The 16,661-nt window shown below is 40.2% G+C and overlaps 1 protein-coding gene across 28 annotated transcripts in view; it reads left to right on the top strand.

Annotated features, from left to right (window-relative positions):
* Positions 1-16,661, top strand: part of DLG1 (discs large MAGUK scaffold protein 1) — a 291,905-nt gene that overhangs the window by 130,017 nt on the left and 145,227 nt on the right. For 15 of the 28 annotated variants that reach the window (XM_083177591.1, XM_083177594.1, XM_083177595.1 and 12 more), the window contains one exon: positions 8,772-8,870. The exons of 11 other annotated variants lie outside the window; for them this stretch is intronic. In XM_083177591.1, coding sequence (XP_083033717.1) covers positions 8,772-8,870 — 99 coding nt within the window. Of the gene's footprint in view, positions 1-2,369; positions 2,652-8,771; positions 8,871-16,661 lie in introns of those variants that run through there. 2 more of the 28 variants (XM_083177609.1, XM_083177621.1) reach the window with 1 other exon arrangement.

The following is a 16,661-nucleotide window of genomic DNA, read 5'->3' on the forward strand; positions in this document are numbered from 1 at the left end:
GAGCGCAGCGAGCCCGCAAGGGGGGGCGATCCACGTCCCCCCCTTGTCGGCATTTCGGCTGTCGGGATTCCGGCGTCAGGATTCTGAACGCCGGGATCCCGACCGCCGGGATTCAATACTGAATCCCATACCATGACTGCGGTGCTAGCTCCCTGCCGCTGCCAGTGCCGCAGTCTTGTGAGAAGGTAGATGGGGATCATTAGGGGACGCCTATGATGCTGCTGCATTTAACTACGCTTGCCTATGGAATTCCTCTGGTATGCTGTGACCTGCTTTATGAAATAAAGATGAAAGTCTTCTTTTGAATCCCAGTGTATGTGATCCTTGTCACTATCTATCCATTCAGCCAGCCATCCATTCATTAATTCCTGGATTGAAAAGTAATGCCTCCACGGCTATAACTTTTTTTTTTTTGTAAACACTTTTTTTGTACAGGATAACTCAGTTTATCCTCTTTGTAATGCAATATTCAGTTTTCAACTTAGTTCCCATCCCCATGCTCGTAGAAGAAAGCTGGTGAAGTGTCAACACCAACTCTGACAACGAGGTGAAAGCTGCCGTTCGGTTCTGGTGTCGATAACAACCACAAGCTTTCTTCTCTGACAGGTTTTCGGACTAGTCAAGTGGTGGCGCACATGCATGGAAAGGGATGGGGATTTATTTTATTTGATTAAATGTTGCATTACATAGAGGATAAACAGAGTTATCGTGTACAAAGAAAAAAGTGTTCAAATGTTATCACAAATAATAAAAAAAAAAGTTTCAGTATACCCATGGATGCATTTCTTTTTCAATCCAGCCTTGTGTATATAATATGTGTGTTTGGATGGATGAAGTGGCTGGTTAATAGCACATGAAGTCACTGTGTGGATAGTCCAGCAAACCAATACCCACACTGGGTATGGACAAAGTAGTCACTAAAAGTCCACAAATAGGACTGCTGCTCCTTTGCAAAAATGACCCCAGGATCCAAAGGGTGAAATGGGATCTGTTAAAATATAAAATGCAAAAGGCACTCCATAGTGCAGATAAGACAGTTTATTTATTAGACATATTTACTCCACCTACCTAGTGCTCGTACCAAAGTAATGAACGCTGTGGGCTGGCTACCACAAGGTTTTAAAAACACACATACTGGGCAAACTCCTCCATGGGTCCAGGACACTACCTGGAATCTAGAACCCCCACCGCCATTGGATGTCTCTTGTGTTAAATTGTAGTTATGAGCTGTCACCAGCCATGCCCTCTGATGAAGTCCTAGACGAAACACGTTAGCGTGGGGCTTGGAGACACTCATTTGTGTCTGCATGGCTGCTCCCTGCTTGGTCTCTTCCCTCGTCTGCTATCCGGCATGCCGCAAGCACTGGTCCAGGTGCCGCGATGGGGGTTCGAGATTCCAGGAGGTGATCCGGTCCTGTGTGTTTGTAAAACCTTGTGGTATCTAGCCCACAGCGTTCATTACTTTGGTACGAGCACTATATGTTACATAAGGATTGCTGTGTGCTATATCATACAGTCCACCAAGAACCTCTGCAATTTGGCTGTACCACTTTGCATTAAGTAGCATCTATCCGTGTTTATCAATGCCTATTTCTGTATAGGTTATAAAGTTGCAGATTTTACCTTCTTACCTAATGCCTGCATGTTTTATTATGTATGTCCTGCAGCGATTGCGATGTGCGGGTACACGCGCATCACTATCTCCCCCAGGTAAAGCCAGTGCTTGCACTGGCTTTCCCTAAATAACGGGGCTTTGCCTATTAAAAACAGGCAAAGACCCGCTCAATGCGAATCACTCAGCGATTGTGCTGAAGCACGTAAAAGCTGGGTCTACCCGTGAGTGCGGGGCTGATCTAAATGATAAATGTTGTGTATAAGTATTTATTAGATAATATTGATAGTTTTATATAGGTATTTGTTGTTACCTTTCCTATTGGTTAAACAAGAATCGTAATTTAAATGTTCTGTCTAATTGTTACACAATGTAATTGAAACTTTATTGAATTGGGCTTTTTATTTACTGCCTGATCAGTACTGTTTTGATTTTGATGTTCATTTGTGTTTCATGAGCTTGTAGCTTTAGCAGTCTGACCTTTTTGTATTCCACATATTTAATCTGTGCAGAGAATTGATTATGCAAGCCTAGAAACAGGGTTGTCCTTTTTCTTTCCACTGGTGCAGTTTAATTAGAGAACGGGCTACTGACTACAGAAAGAATTGGATTTTGCTTTGCTTTCCTTCCCAACTGTGCGTTCTGCTTATGCTACTGTTCGGAGGAAATTGTTATTTCCCACCCCCACCCCCAATTTATACCCTACTATTCATATTGAATTTACGGAAGCTAAAAAAAGCTCTGAAAAAAAATTGCATTTGAGAAACTTGAGATGGCGAATCTTTCTCAAAATGCAGTAGAATTGCGCCAAAGACTGCATCATCCCTCAGCCCAACACCTACACCAGCAGCTGCAACAGGCATCATGCATGCAGAGATCATACAGCTCTTCAACATTGCCTGCATCTTCTAAAAGCAAAGGCAAATTTACCAATCTGAGAGACAGTGTGAAAAAAAGCCCAACTAGAAGCACAGCCAAAGTCAGAGCTACGAGTGGTTGGTGGTCTGACGGTTCTTGGTCAAATTACTCCTTTATTAAGGTATGACTATTATTTGCATTATAGTAGCTACTGTATAAATGACTTTGTAACTATGTATACTCTGAGGTGCTATGAGTTTATGAATTGTACATGGTATGTAGTGACTTAAAGCTGAAAACTTGTAGAACATTGTTTTCTGCATATTATAGTTTTCCAAGGCAATTTTTTCTTTTCGGTGTTTGTAAGTGTGTGTGTGTGTACATATGAATGTGTGTGTGACTATTATTTGCCTTATAGTAGAACATCGTAGCCAACAGGTAAATGCCGCCCGCCACACGAATCCCCGCATTTGCATGCAAGGGGATGTGTACGATTTTTGTGTTGTGGTGTGGTGGTATCTGTTAGGTAACTTTTCCATTTATAGGTATCTTTTCAGGATGAGTAGCAATGATCAATGTTAATGGAACTTGGCAGAGCATATTAGGTTGCCATTTGTTAATAAAAAAACCTCTCTGGTGTTTGCTTTTGGATTTATTAATTTTATACATGGGGCATAGTCAACATAGTAACCAATTAAGCAAATGGAAGCATTTTGGTCCATAATTACTCACCTGATATGTAGACCTACTCCAGTGTCTCAGACATTAGGGATTAGGACTGAGCACAGGTACAACATCTCGCCCTGTACGCTGCACTACCCTAAAGGGCTATTCTACTATGCCACATTTGTGCAAGTTTTTATTAATCCTTTGAGTGCCAAGTTGCTTTGAGCGATCTGCTAAAAATGCCAACATCGCTCACGGCGATTGTTCTTTTAGTATAAATACAAATACAGCCAAGTTAATTAATTATAGTTTAGTTGTATATTGCACCCAAAAAAAGAACAGTCTGTGAGTGGCGCCGGCAGTTTTAACAGATAATTTGTGGATCTCACACAGCAACGTTGGTACTAAAAAGGTTAATAGAGGTTTGCTTGGCAATTTTCACACCTATTTTGACAAATTCCCTTGGCACTCACATTACAAAATCATTTTTTTAGACAGAACATTTTTTATTTTTCTCCATTAAACCCAACACCGTATCATAAATGTAGTACCGGAAAAGACAAGTCTAGAACTATTTTGTAAAGAAAACTCATGCGTGATAGTTACCCTCAATGCCAAAACAAATTCTGTAAACTTATGAGAGAGCTATTATTTTATTTGTCAATTTATGATGAAAAGTACAGATTTTATTTCAGAGTTGTCACATATGGGGCATCATTGAATAATTTCCGTGAATTAGCCCTACTCTACCACTCACCTGCACTATACTGTACCATACTGTACCATACCTCCCAACTGTCCCAAACCTACAGCTTGTTGCGAGTCCCAGCCAATATTGTGTCAGCTCTATTCAGATCTGTAAAGCAGATATATAACTGCGAATTATTTGTAAATTATTATTTGTATCTGAGGGACAGTGCGTCCACTTGCCCATACTTGAATATTTAATATACATGTGACCGCGCCAACACTTCAAACTGTGTTCTATCTCTGGCTTTTTATAAAGTGGAATTATAACCACTCATTTCAGCATTTTTCTGAACTGTTCTACATATTCTTGAACATCACGCTGTTACTGTGGAATTAAAACCACTCCCAGATATAATTGAATGTGGAATTATAACCACCTATAAATACAACGGAACCTGGTATAACGGGGTCACCCCACATGGGATTACTATAAACATCTATGACCATGTCCTATGTCAGCTTTTTCCCTCAAGGGTAATCATGACCAATTTCTTTATTAACATTGCAGACTGTGTTTTAGCGCAATAATCGCCCCTTGTGTGTGGAATTATAACCACCCCTTGATATAGCGATACCCGCACATTAATAACGCTGGAGTGAACCTATGAACCAGGGCCCTTCTAATGTTAAATTATAACCACCCATTGACATAGCGATATCCATACACTGCTAATGCTGGAGTGACCCTATCAACCAAGGGTCGTGTCGACACAGTTATTTTGGTGACACACATATACAAATTTTGGACGCGGCACAGACACACGGGCACAGTTGTGTGAATAACAGGTGGCTGCTTCAAAATATATTTGCAGCTCACCATATTCACACATTTAGAGCACTCTGCATTTGACTTGTAGATTTGATGACTCTAGCTCCTTTAAACCCTAGACTGCCATTTCTTGCCACAATTTGACACTGGTTGCGTGAGACCCCTATGTCAGGATAGTAATAAGCAATTTAGCATCCACCCTGACGAATAGGACACACAGAACACACAGTGCCTAGGCAGATTGACTCATTATTTAGGTAGCTAGATACGAGCATCTCTCTCTCTGAGGGATCACAATACTATAAACCTGTGAGGACATATCCCTATAAGAATTGAAACAGAACATTTGACAGTGCGTCGCCACCCAGCCACCTTATTTTAAACGCATGTTTTCTGTGTTTTATATTTCGCAAATTTTTAAATGATGAATTAAAAGTTAAATATTATTGTATCATTTTTGTAATAGGTGCACCACACCAGGGACAATCTTTTCTCTCTTTTCTCTTGTTTCTTCTGAAACACTGTGTCCATATATATATTGTTGTCCAGTGGTAGCACACCTCCGAAGTCTACATTATAGACACAATTACGTACGGGGGTCCTAATAGTGTCCCTTTAATATTAGAGGACAGTCCTGTGCGAGTGACAAACAACCCTGTCTCTTTAAACACTTACAACTCCAGGCCCATTAGGCCCTTTCAATAGGTTGACATTTTATAGTCCACATGCACATGATTGACATAGACAAAAGGTTCACACATGCAAATAGTCAACACAAGAAAAGGTTGACATAATTGTTTTTCCTTTTTAAATTTCATACTTTACCATTCCCAAATGGAGTCCACATGGACTACACTGTACAAAACAACCCCTAAACCTATACATAATTATCATAGATCTATTTGTTTTGTGTGTGGTAGCGAAGATCTATAGTTATATGTCGACACACTATGGTTGACATGCATTAGGTTAATTGGGCCGAAAAGTAGATGGGGTCAAAAGATCAATCTGGAAATAGGGATTCAGTATTAAATCCCGGCGGTCGGGATCCCTGCGTTCAGAATCCCGACGTGGATCGCCCCCCCCCCCCCCTTTGCGGGCTCGCTGCGCTCGGCTCACTAATTTATTCTCCCTCCGGTGGTGTCGTGGACACCCACGGAGGTAGAAAGTGTCAGGATTTCGGCGGTCGGGATTCTGAACGCCGGGATCCCGACCGCCGGGATTTACACTGCATCCCGGAAATATTCAAGACAAAAAAGTTAGTCTTTTTTGCGTCATTTTGTATATTTCATAACCTGTGACCCCAGTTAGTGGTAATGTAAACCCTTGCCGGCTCACTTCATTCGCACACTTAGCTGAAGGTACCTTACTCGTGATCCATGTGGATTGTAAACCAAGTAATAGTTAAAAAATGTGAGGATCCTCAAAAAACTTGTCGAACATTGCCCTGTTGACCGTTTGAATGATCGCAACCCTTTGTTTTTACTTGTGTAGCAAGACCAAATCCATTACAGGATCATTATGCACTCAATAGAACGATACATTGGGGCCGATTCAAGTGTTGGTCTCGCTAGCTCCACCAAAAGGGAGCAATTCAATTGTTGCTCCGTTCAGGCACTCATTCAGCTGGGCAAACATATTTCAGATTACAGCCTCCTGAGTTGCAAGCTGAAATGTGGGTAAACTTAGTATACCTAACCTGTACTCTAGTCGGGTTTAGCCATTTTGTGCATGCCCTATATGTGTGCCCAATGGGGCAAAAATGTAACCCTTGTGGCTTCCCACAAAACAATTGAATGGTTAATGTCAAAGTTGACCAAAACATTCATGAACTAAACAGCTTTCAGGAACTTGATTTAAAACTAATGGTTTACTGCTGTCTGTACGCTACAAGCAATAAAAGTTCATAAAACTGAGGGCCAGATGTATTATCAAGCTTCAAAAAGTGATAAAGTGTAGAGTGATAAACAGCTAGCCCAGTGATTTTCAACCTTTTTACCTTAAGGCACACTAAATAAGATTTTAAAATTGCCAAGGCACACCATGAGATCCCCACATGAAAAAAAAAAAAAATAAATAAAATACATTGGCCCTTTAAATGAAAAGAAGAGACCAGTAAATAACACTTGAACTGGTGGTGGCTGTAAACTGGTTTGGGCATCTCTAGATCTGGGGGCACACTTGAGAACAGCTCAAGGCACACTAGTGTGCCACGGCACAGTGGTTAAAAAAACACTGAGCTAGCCAATCAGCTCCTACCTGTTATTTTTCAAACCCAGCCTGTAACATGGCAGGTAGGAGCTGATGGGCTGGCTGGTTATCACTCTCCATTTTATCACTTTTGACGCTTGATACTGGCCCTGAGTCACTAAAAACCTTATTTTGCAAAACTTTTGTGGACTTTCTAAAGAGCAGTAAAGTATCTGTACACACTCAAGGCACTTATTTTATTTAACTTCTAAAATTATTTGACCGATTTTCTTACTTATTTCTAATTTCTTTACAAAATAGGTTATGTTTGGATTCCCACTTTTCCAATCTATTCTCTTATGTGCAGCTATGTTTTAATGACTGAATTTTCCAATAGTTGATCATATGAGCTTATTTTTATAACCTGATCAGGAGAATCAAGCATGATCCTCAGGGAGGGGGGAGGGGGAGGGGGGGGGGGGGTTTCTTAATGTTTTCATTATTTCAAAAAGCACAACATTTATGGAAATTTAAATACTTCTCAATCAATTGTTAGCCCTAAGTAATGATGATCTCTTTGAGTGCCAAGCGTATTTGTGAAAATTGCTAAATAAGTCATCATAATGACCTGTAATGTTTACCTTATATAGAAAATATATTTTTTTACACAGCATTTTTTATTTGAATTTATATAACAATTTATATAAAGAATATGAACAACACTGGCTTTTTTAGCCAATATATTGCATATCTCTCACAGATGTTGGCACTCATATTTTGCGCATCTCACAGAGATACTGGCATATTTAGTAGATATTTTGTGCATCTCTTACAGATGTTGGCACTCAAAGGGTTAAAAGTTCAAGTTATGCTGTATATTACAAAATTAGTAAGAATCTTAGTCGGCGATTCAATTGTTTACACTTCCGCCGGCAGCAATTCAACTTTTTTTGCTGATCGGGTGCAATCACCAGCAACAGTTCTTCTCCCAGCCTACTGAGGTGGCAATCAGAGATCTGCAAGTATCTTATTTAGACACCCCAAATGACATTTTTTACATTGGTGGCAGGACTATAGTTGTATTTAGCTGAGGAATACTTTTAAGCACGTCCATAGTAATGGATGCCTTACTGGAGTAACAATTGATTTTGCACCCTTTACTTTGGGTACCCGAAGAAACAATTGAATCTCCCCCATAGACTTTATCGTGTTTTCTGTCTATACAGACAAATGTCTATACATACAAATGTATCTTTCTGCAATTTCGTACTGTGCTGTACGCTGGTCTTCAAATGGTAGTGTACCTTCTCTTGCTGAAGTGTATATCAGCTTGGTACTTCTTCAACACATTGGCTGTAGTATTACTAAGCTCTTGTCAAAAGGATCCCAAAGGAATCTGGTAACCAGTTTCATCGTAGTATTTCACTTGTTGCTTCATTCTATTTATCAGCATTATGTATTCATGTCAATGTGTAGTAGAAAATGTTTTCATATTTATGCGTATGAAGTCCGTTTTTGAATGTTCCCAAATAGCTAATAAATATCATTGCAATTAATGTCAAAATTTATTTTGAATTTTTTTAGAATTTAAAGAAATTTATGCATTTGATTTTTAACATGGTACTTGTCTGCATTGCTTGCTTGTTATTACTGTGTATACTGATTGCTTTACACTATTTTCCATTGGAGTGCACGTTTAAAAGCCTAAAGTCCATTTGAAGCTTACATTTCCCCAACTTTTATTGGGGATACAACAGCCTCAGTTGATAGGTTAACATCTTGTACTGTAAATACTCACTGCCTTCTGGTAGAAAATTTTGTAATAGCTAATCTCTTGTTGCATTTCCACATGCCTTTTTTGTAATGTGTCACATACTGTTTTCTTTTTGTTTTTAGTTAAGTTGAATGGTTTTGTTTTTCTTTTAGTCCACAGACGCTGGTGCTCCTTGTCCTCCCATTGTCCCTGTGATCCCTGTTATACCAGTCCCTGCTGAGAGCAATGTCATCCCATCTTCCACTCCACAGGTCTTTTTGTTTTTTGTTTCTTTTGTGTGTTTGCCTGCTTTGTATGTTTGATTTTCCATTAATCCATTGAATATAGTGCTTTTGACAATAATCATATTTTTTTCATTTATTCTGTTGCAATAACTTGGGAAAGAGATTTCTTATTATGATCTTCTTGACAAATGTTACCTTCTGTGTGATCATAGCCCCTTTCTCTCCTGTATGGTAATTGTACCTGCACATTTTAGATCTCAATTCCATCTATTTCACATGATTAAAGGGATATATTAAATTCCAGTTGGAACTGCTGTCTTGGCAAAAAGAGGACCGTTTCCAACTAGAATAGGTCTGAATGGGTTCCGTCCTATTCTATTCAATTCTAGCTTTTCTTTCCCCGACAGGTCGTTCCGACCTGTCAGAAACTAGGTGAATTGGCGGAAAAGCTGCCAATCCACCTGCTTTTGGTGGAAACAGGGCCAAATCCAACAGGATTTGGCCCTGTTTCTGGCAATGTCTATCCGACTTGAAAAGATGTCATATTGAAGCAGGGAGGACGGTGCCAGGTGAGCAGCAACATCTCACCAGGCGCCATCCCCCTGTCCCCCTCCCACGTCACTCACCCGTCCTGCCACCAGCCTGGGCGAGAGCAGGTCACCCGACGCTCTTCTTCCCGGGAACATACTGCTGCATTCCGCCGCCTCCCGCTGGCCAGGTGAGCATCAATCAGCGGCCAATTCCGACATTTGGATTTTGCCGCTGCATTGAATAGGTAGTATCTGATCCATTCTGACAATAGAATGTCGGATTGGATCTGACACTAATTGAATATACCCCATAGTGTTCCAAGTTAAAAGGGGATCTGTCATTAGCCTGACCTATTCATTTAAGTTAAAGGCACTGCTTTTTAATTTGTGTCCTCAGTGTGAAGGCTGCTGTTTTAGATGGAATAAATAATTACTGGAAGACTGTAAAATATAATTTATATTAAACAAATGGTTTTCGATATAGATATTAATATAGATTTAATTTTAAGATATATTCTATAGACTTGTGCAGTCACTAATGTGAAAGAGTACATCGCTTTTGTTTTTATAAGCATTCAAACTGGTGATACCAACAAATCTATGCTCCTGATGTTAGGAACAAGGCACAGATATCTTATGCAGAGTAATGGGCCCCATACATCAGCAATCACAATTAATGGACTTCCAGATCCAGGGATTTTTTGGCCAGATAAATGGATTTTACAATCTATCTGACTTTGCCCACACATTACAGATTTATTTCAGTAATCGGCACATTTTTCCATCTAAAGATTGCATCTTCATATCTGGAAATTGCCCAATCGATTGTCATTTCAGCTGTTCATAATGTAAATAGATGAAGAACACGAATTGGGAATGCCCACACATATAAAAAAGATCCGCAGATAATACCAGATTATTAAGCATGTTTAAAAATCTGATTAAACAATCGATTGGCGATCCCTATTAATTTTTGATTTGGATTGCCAAAAGGGGGAGCCCACACATCTAAAATTAATGGTGGCAATCATCTCCAGATCTCAGGATTGTCACAATTAATTGATGATGTATGGGGCCCTTAAGTTATTTATAGTTAACCAGAAAGTCAGGTCTCTTAACAGGCATCACCCAGACACATATAGTGGACCTCGATTGCACATCCTAATGCCAGGTACACACTAGATGACATGCAAACAATACAATGTTGCTCACGTTTTCCCTGATGTTCTCGGACAAATTATATAGTGTAATCAGTGGCCACATCCAGTAATATGTGGCCATTGATTTCCTAAATACAGCTACCTGTACAGACGACAGAGGAGTTTGCTAGTGCACACTGAACTATTTTAAGAATTTGTCATATCGAATGGTCGTTATTGGAAAATACATTTAAAATGCCGTCTAGTGTGTACCCAGCTTAACTTTACAAGTATCGGCATGGTACGACCTCATTAGGTTTAGTGTCACACACAAAAGGAAATTACTGATGCACTCTCTAAACATTGATGATAGTAATATTTCTGCAGTTTTAGTAATATTGAGGCCTACCTACCATGTCCAGGTGATCTCATGTCCCTCCAAGTCTAAAGCACGGGACCTACAGGTCAGCCCAGCTAAACCACTTTAAGGCATCACATTATCGAGACCTACAAAGTAAAGTGTTTGATAAGTAATAAGCAGCTGCTTCTGTGTTAGGTAAATACAGGCTATTTCATCCTAATATTTAGACATCATTAGCAGAAAATTAGTTTTACGTTTTAGCCGCTTATGCATTAAGAGACAGTGACATGACTGAATATAGATTTATGACCCTACAAACAAATCTGCTTATATTTCCATGCTGGGAATATATAGGTGTAGATTTTCCACTAGACGGCAAGATGCATTAGATGCCAATAAGAGATCCTATTTTAATGGTTGTACAATACAGTATGTCTTATAGAAACAGGTCTTGGACTTTTCAAACCTAGATAGATACATTTTATATATAGTCATTGATTCACTACCAGCCAGTTTAAATGGTAAAGAATCGCTAATTGGGCGACATTGCTCTCAGACCTTTTCAAAACCCCATATCCAGCTTCTCTAGTGCATAATCTTACCCTTCACCTTTTAAAGAACACCCACCAATCACCACTGAGTACCTCCCACATCATAAACCTGCTGTTTCATAGTGTTTATATGTACGAAAAATCATGTCCTTAAACACCAAAATAGTAGCAATCCATAAACTCCTAGTGCACTTTCTTAGGGGGTCGATCCTATTTGGTGCGGATGATTTGCACTTGCGAATCATCATGGCACCGGGTGCACTTTATGACAGACTAAATTTGCTTAACAGTGCTCGCACCTCCATAGGGGTGCAAGCAATTGTAAGCGAATTCGGCCCAGCGCAGGGTGCTAGATCAGCTTACTTCAGGTGCCGTTTTCAGTGTTTAAACAGCACCTGAATGGCAACTCTAACCCGAATAGGATCGACCCCCTAGAGCAGGGCTGGGCAATTGCGGCCCTCCAGATGTTGATGAACTACACATCCCAGGATGCTTTGCAATAGTTTTGCTATGTGGCCATGCTGAAACTGATGCAAGGCATGCTGGGATGTGTAGTGCATCAACATCTGGAGGGCCGCAATTGCCCAGCCCTGCCCTAGAGTATAGCCCGCTCTGCTCACAGAACCGACATTTTAAACCGCACCATCATTCACGGTACACATACATGTCGTGTGTACTACCATCGTGGAATGCATTAAAGGAAATGTCTGCACAACCAGAGAGGGGTGGCGACCAGTTTGCAACCAAACATTGTCATGCGCTCCACGCCCAGGCAAGGTGCTGCGCTGGAGGAAACAAATGCGTTTCATTTACTGTGAATGTATCGCTGTACTGGAAGTTCATGGAACACCTATCCGAACATGGCTACATTAATATAATTTAGAGCAATATTTACTACATATGTCCAAAATATAAAACGAGGAGTTTGTATAAAACTAGTACGTGATTCTTATCCGAAACCAGAGACTTTGGATTTTACTAGTTCCCTCTTATAAGACCGATTGATATCCATGACATTAAATTTTAAAGCCGTATCACTTTTAACAATGAACCACACCTTCTTAGCCAGAATACCTGTGATTTTGTTACTTCTAGTGTTAAAGTTATTAAGCCATGGTAGTTTTTTTTGTTTTTTTCCCCCCATGCATTTCTTAGTTTTGAACAATTTTCCCCCAGGTATATTGAGTTTGTTTTATTTATATAGCGCACTTTCTCCAACAGGACTCAAGGCACTTTAAGTGTTTTGGCAAGTGTAAATGGGGCCTGCTAGTAACCACAGGTCAAAAAATTGTGTAGTAAATTATCAATATGCTCAATTGCTTTATAACAGTCACTGCATATGCGTCTCGCTCTAATAAATGACGAATAAGGCAGGTCACATTTTAAATCTTTAGGGTGAAAGCTGGTTGCATGAAGAATAGTTTTTCTTTTAGTGCGCTTATACACGTAAGTGTGAATTCTCAGGACATCCAGAAAATTTACGTTAATAAATGGTAAACTTTATCATCTAATTGTCTCTCCATTTCAAATTTGTACTTAAATCTTACTTACCAGGTGTATCAGTGGGGCATAGAATGATGTTTGAATTTTTCAACAAATTACATAATGCCTGAAATTATACATAATATAATATGCAAAAGAATAAAATAAAACTTCATAAAGAAAGCCTCACTTTTAGGTATCCAGAATAACAAAAAGATCATAATAAAACTAGTTGACCGAAAGGAAGGGGGGAAAAAAGGGAATTGATGGGGTATAGAATTGTTGGTCAAAGAACCATATATGCAAGAGTCTCTTCAAATATTCAGTTACACGCAGTCAATACCACAAGCTTCCAAATTATAACATTAAAGATAAACTACTGAAGAAGTGAAACCTACTTGCAAAGTCTTTCCAGTTTTCTGCCTTTTGCCAAAATGCTACATAAAAAAACCATTCTTCTCCGAAGTTGACACTTCTGGTCAGTGCTACTTGTGTCCATATCAAATGCATTGAATGAAAGCTTCAAATGCCTTGGTCATGGACCGCACGTAGAGCGCACCGGAAGTGATGCAACGTAGTCCCCAAACTTCTGCTTTCGGAGAATGCTGGCGAGGAATGAGGACACCACCAACTAGATGTGGGAAGAATCCTAATGGCCTAAGTATATAAGCTATGTAGAGAAGGATAGCCCAGCAAGAAATTCTCATCATGGTGCCACTCAGTCTCCTAATAACTGTCACCATCCCCTCCTGCAGGAGGCTCACTTACTGTTATTACATGCACATGTACTAAGGCTCCTTTTTTATGCTGGTGCTACATTGATGATGGGCAGCAAGGATAATAGCATTACTGCCTCACAGCACTGAAGTCATGGGCTTAATAGTCACAATGATTTTCTGTGGAGTTTATATCTTCTACCTGTGCTTGTATGGGCTGCTACTGTTCAGTTAATGGTCTTCTGACACAATATACTCTAGTGTGCATGTACATGCAAAGAGAAGACTAGATAGGCCAAGTGGTTCTGATCTGCTGTCAAATTCTATTTCCTAGTCATCAGGCAAGGAACAGGATAATCACTGAAAAATTTCATAACATACATGAATAACCTTAAATTCACAACCAGCTAAAGCAAAACCCATTTAGAATTCCTTAACTTTCCTTATACACCTAGTCTCAATATGCTATGCAGTCTGAGAAGTATGTTGCGAGTGAGCCACTAGGCCAGGCATGTCCAAACTGCGGCCCTCCAGCTGTTGTGAAACTACACATCCCAGCATGCCTTGCAATTATTTTAGCATTCCCTAATAGCAAACTGTGCAGGACTTGTAGTTTCACAACATCTGGAGGGCCATAGTTTGGACATGCCTGCACTAGGCCCTCTGAGATTTTTGATGTGCCCGTTGTGTTTTTTCTTTTTTTTGTGTGTGTCTTTCAGACAATTTTTTTTTTTTTTAGATTTGTTGTAATGCGATTAAACCACTTTGAGACTTCTCAGATTAATTTGATATGTGACACTTATGTTGCACAACAGAACTTTGGCCCTTATTCAGATCTGATCGCAGTACAAATTTGTTTGAAAAATGGGCTAAACCATGTGCACTGCAGGTGGGGCAGATGTAACATGTGCAGAGAGAGTTAAATTTGGGTGTGGTGTGTTCAAACTGAAATCTAAATTGCAGTGTAAAAATAATGCAGCCAGTATTTACCCTGCACAGAAACAAAATAAATGGTACTTGTGTATTATCTGGACTCCCGATTTTTTTTTTTATTGCATGCCACTAAAGGCATGCAATGCGATTTTTCATTGTAAAGACCTGATTGTATAGTCAACCATGGATGATTTCATACCCCCACTATCTAACTACGCATGGAGTTGAATTTATATAGTGTGGCGAGCGCAGCGCGTGGCGAGCGGATGCGGATTACTTTACAAGTATTCTGCGTCCCCTCGCGGGGCTCGCTGCGCTCGCCACGCTATATAAAATCAACTTCATGCGTAGTTGGATAGTGGGGGTATGAAATCATCCATGGGTGACTATATAAATATATAAATCTGGTCTTTACAATGAAAAATCGCATTGCATGAATTGTATGCCATGTACGCATGCGGTGCAATGCGATGCAATGCGATGCAATACAATAAAAAAATCGGGCGCCCGGTTATTAAACAAGTACCAAATAACTCACACAAATCTAACTCTCTGCACATGTTACATCTGCCCCACCTGCAGTGCACATGGTTTTGCCCATTTTCCCAAAAAATTGTACTGCTATCATATCTGAATAAAGAGCCTTATTCTAGTTCACTCTTTCTGACAAAATCTTCTTAGATGGACAAAACCATGTGCACTGCAGGGGGGGGCAGATGTAAAATGTGCAGAGAGAATTAGATTTGGGTGAGTTATTTTGTTTCTGTGCAGGGTAAATACTGGCTGCTTTATTTTTACACTGCAATATAGATCTCACTTTGAAGTAAAGCCCCACCCAAATCTAATTCTCTCTGCACAAGTAGCATCTGCCCCACCTGCAGTGCACATGGTTTTGTCCATCTAAGAAGGATTTTGTCAGAGTGAACTAGAATAAGGCCCAAAGTCCATTGTGTGAAAAAGCCACATACAAATGCATACTCCTTAGCACACAGATATTTAGATGTCAAGCATAATATTAATCAGCGTAGTTACCTCAAGCAGTTTTGTCACATTGCATTTTGCAAGAAGGATGGCTACCTGCAGGGTGATTGACACCCTGTGGCCATTTGGGAGAGGTTACCTTGCATTTTCTGGAAGTTCCCCAGAAAACGCAGGCATTCCACCGCTGTTGGGAGGGAGGGCCAGTGACGTCTGCAGCGGCCATCTTCTCCCCGTGGACATTGCAGCATCTGTAAGTCCTGGCTTACTCACCGCTATGAGGGGAAAACCATTCGATGGTAAATGATGTGCTAGGCATCAAATCGCAGCTGTGCTCATAGGCAGGAATTTGCTTGTGTGTGTGTGTGTGTGTGTGGCGACGTTTACCTGATCACTGGGCCCAGAAAACTTGCAGCCCAGCGATCAGGTTTGAATCGGGCACAAAGTCACCAGACCCTGAATGGATCAGTCAATCATTTCTTCAGGCTTAACCTTGCTGGAGTTGCCTTCCTGTAGGGCATTCCCCAGCACACCTGCTAATAGACTACATCTTGGACAATAGTCCCACGACACATCACGCTTCAGTGGTATGCCCACCCAATACAGCCAGCTGCAGCCCCAATACGGACTGCAGGTTACACCAGCAGGCAAATTGAGACTAGTAGCCTTTATCTTATGGAGAGACCTCTCCATCATACACACAGCTTCTGACTCTGCCAGCTGAAAGGGTGGGAGGCTGCAAGTTACTTCAAGTTAGAGGGATTCCACTACATTAACATATAGGGCAGGCATGTCCAACCTTGACCCTCCAGTTATTGTGAAACTACACATCCCAGCATGCCTTGCAATAGATTTAGCATACCTAATAGCATAACTGAGGCAAGGCATAATGGGACTTGTAGTTTCATAACATTTACTGTTTTAATGTCCACTTCCATCAGTTAAGTCTATGGAAATCCGTCTAAATCAAAGTTATATTTTAAGGGGCTAAAACACAAATTCACAAACAGGCAATTTTTAAAAAAATTAACCTTTAACTGTTAGTAAATGTTTTTAGCCACTGTAGAAATTGCCATTAATCAACCTTTATTAAAAATACCCTCTAGTCCACTAAAGCCGTAATGAGGT

Source organism: Crinia signifera, chromosome 3 (genome assembly GCF_055691185.1).
Source record: "Crinia signifera chromosome 3, ASM5569118v1, whole genome shotgun sequence".
Classification (NCBI taxonomy): domain Eukaryota; kingdom Metazoa; phylum Chordata; class Amphibia; order Anura; family Myobatrachidae; genus Crinia; species Crinia signifera.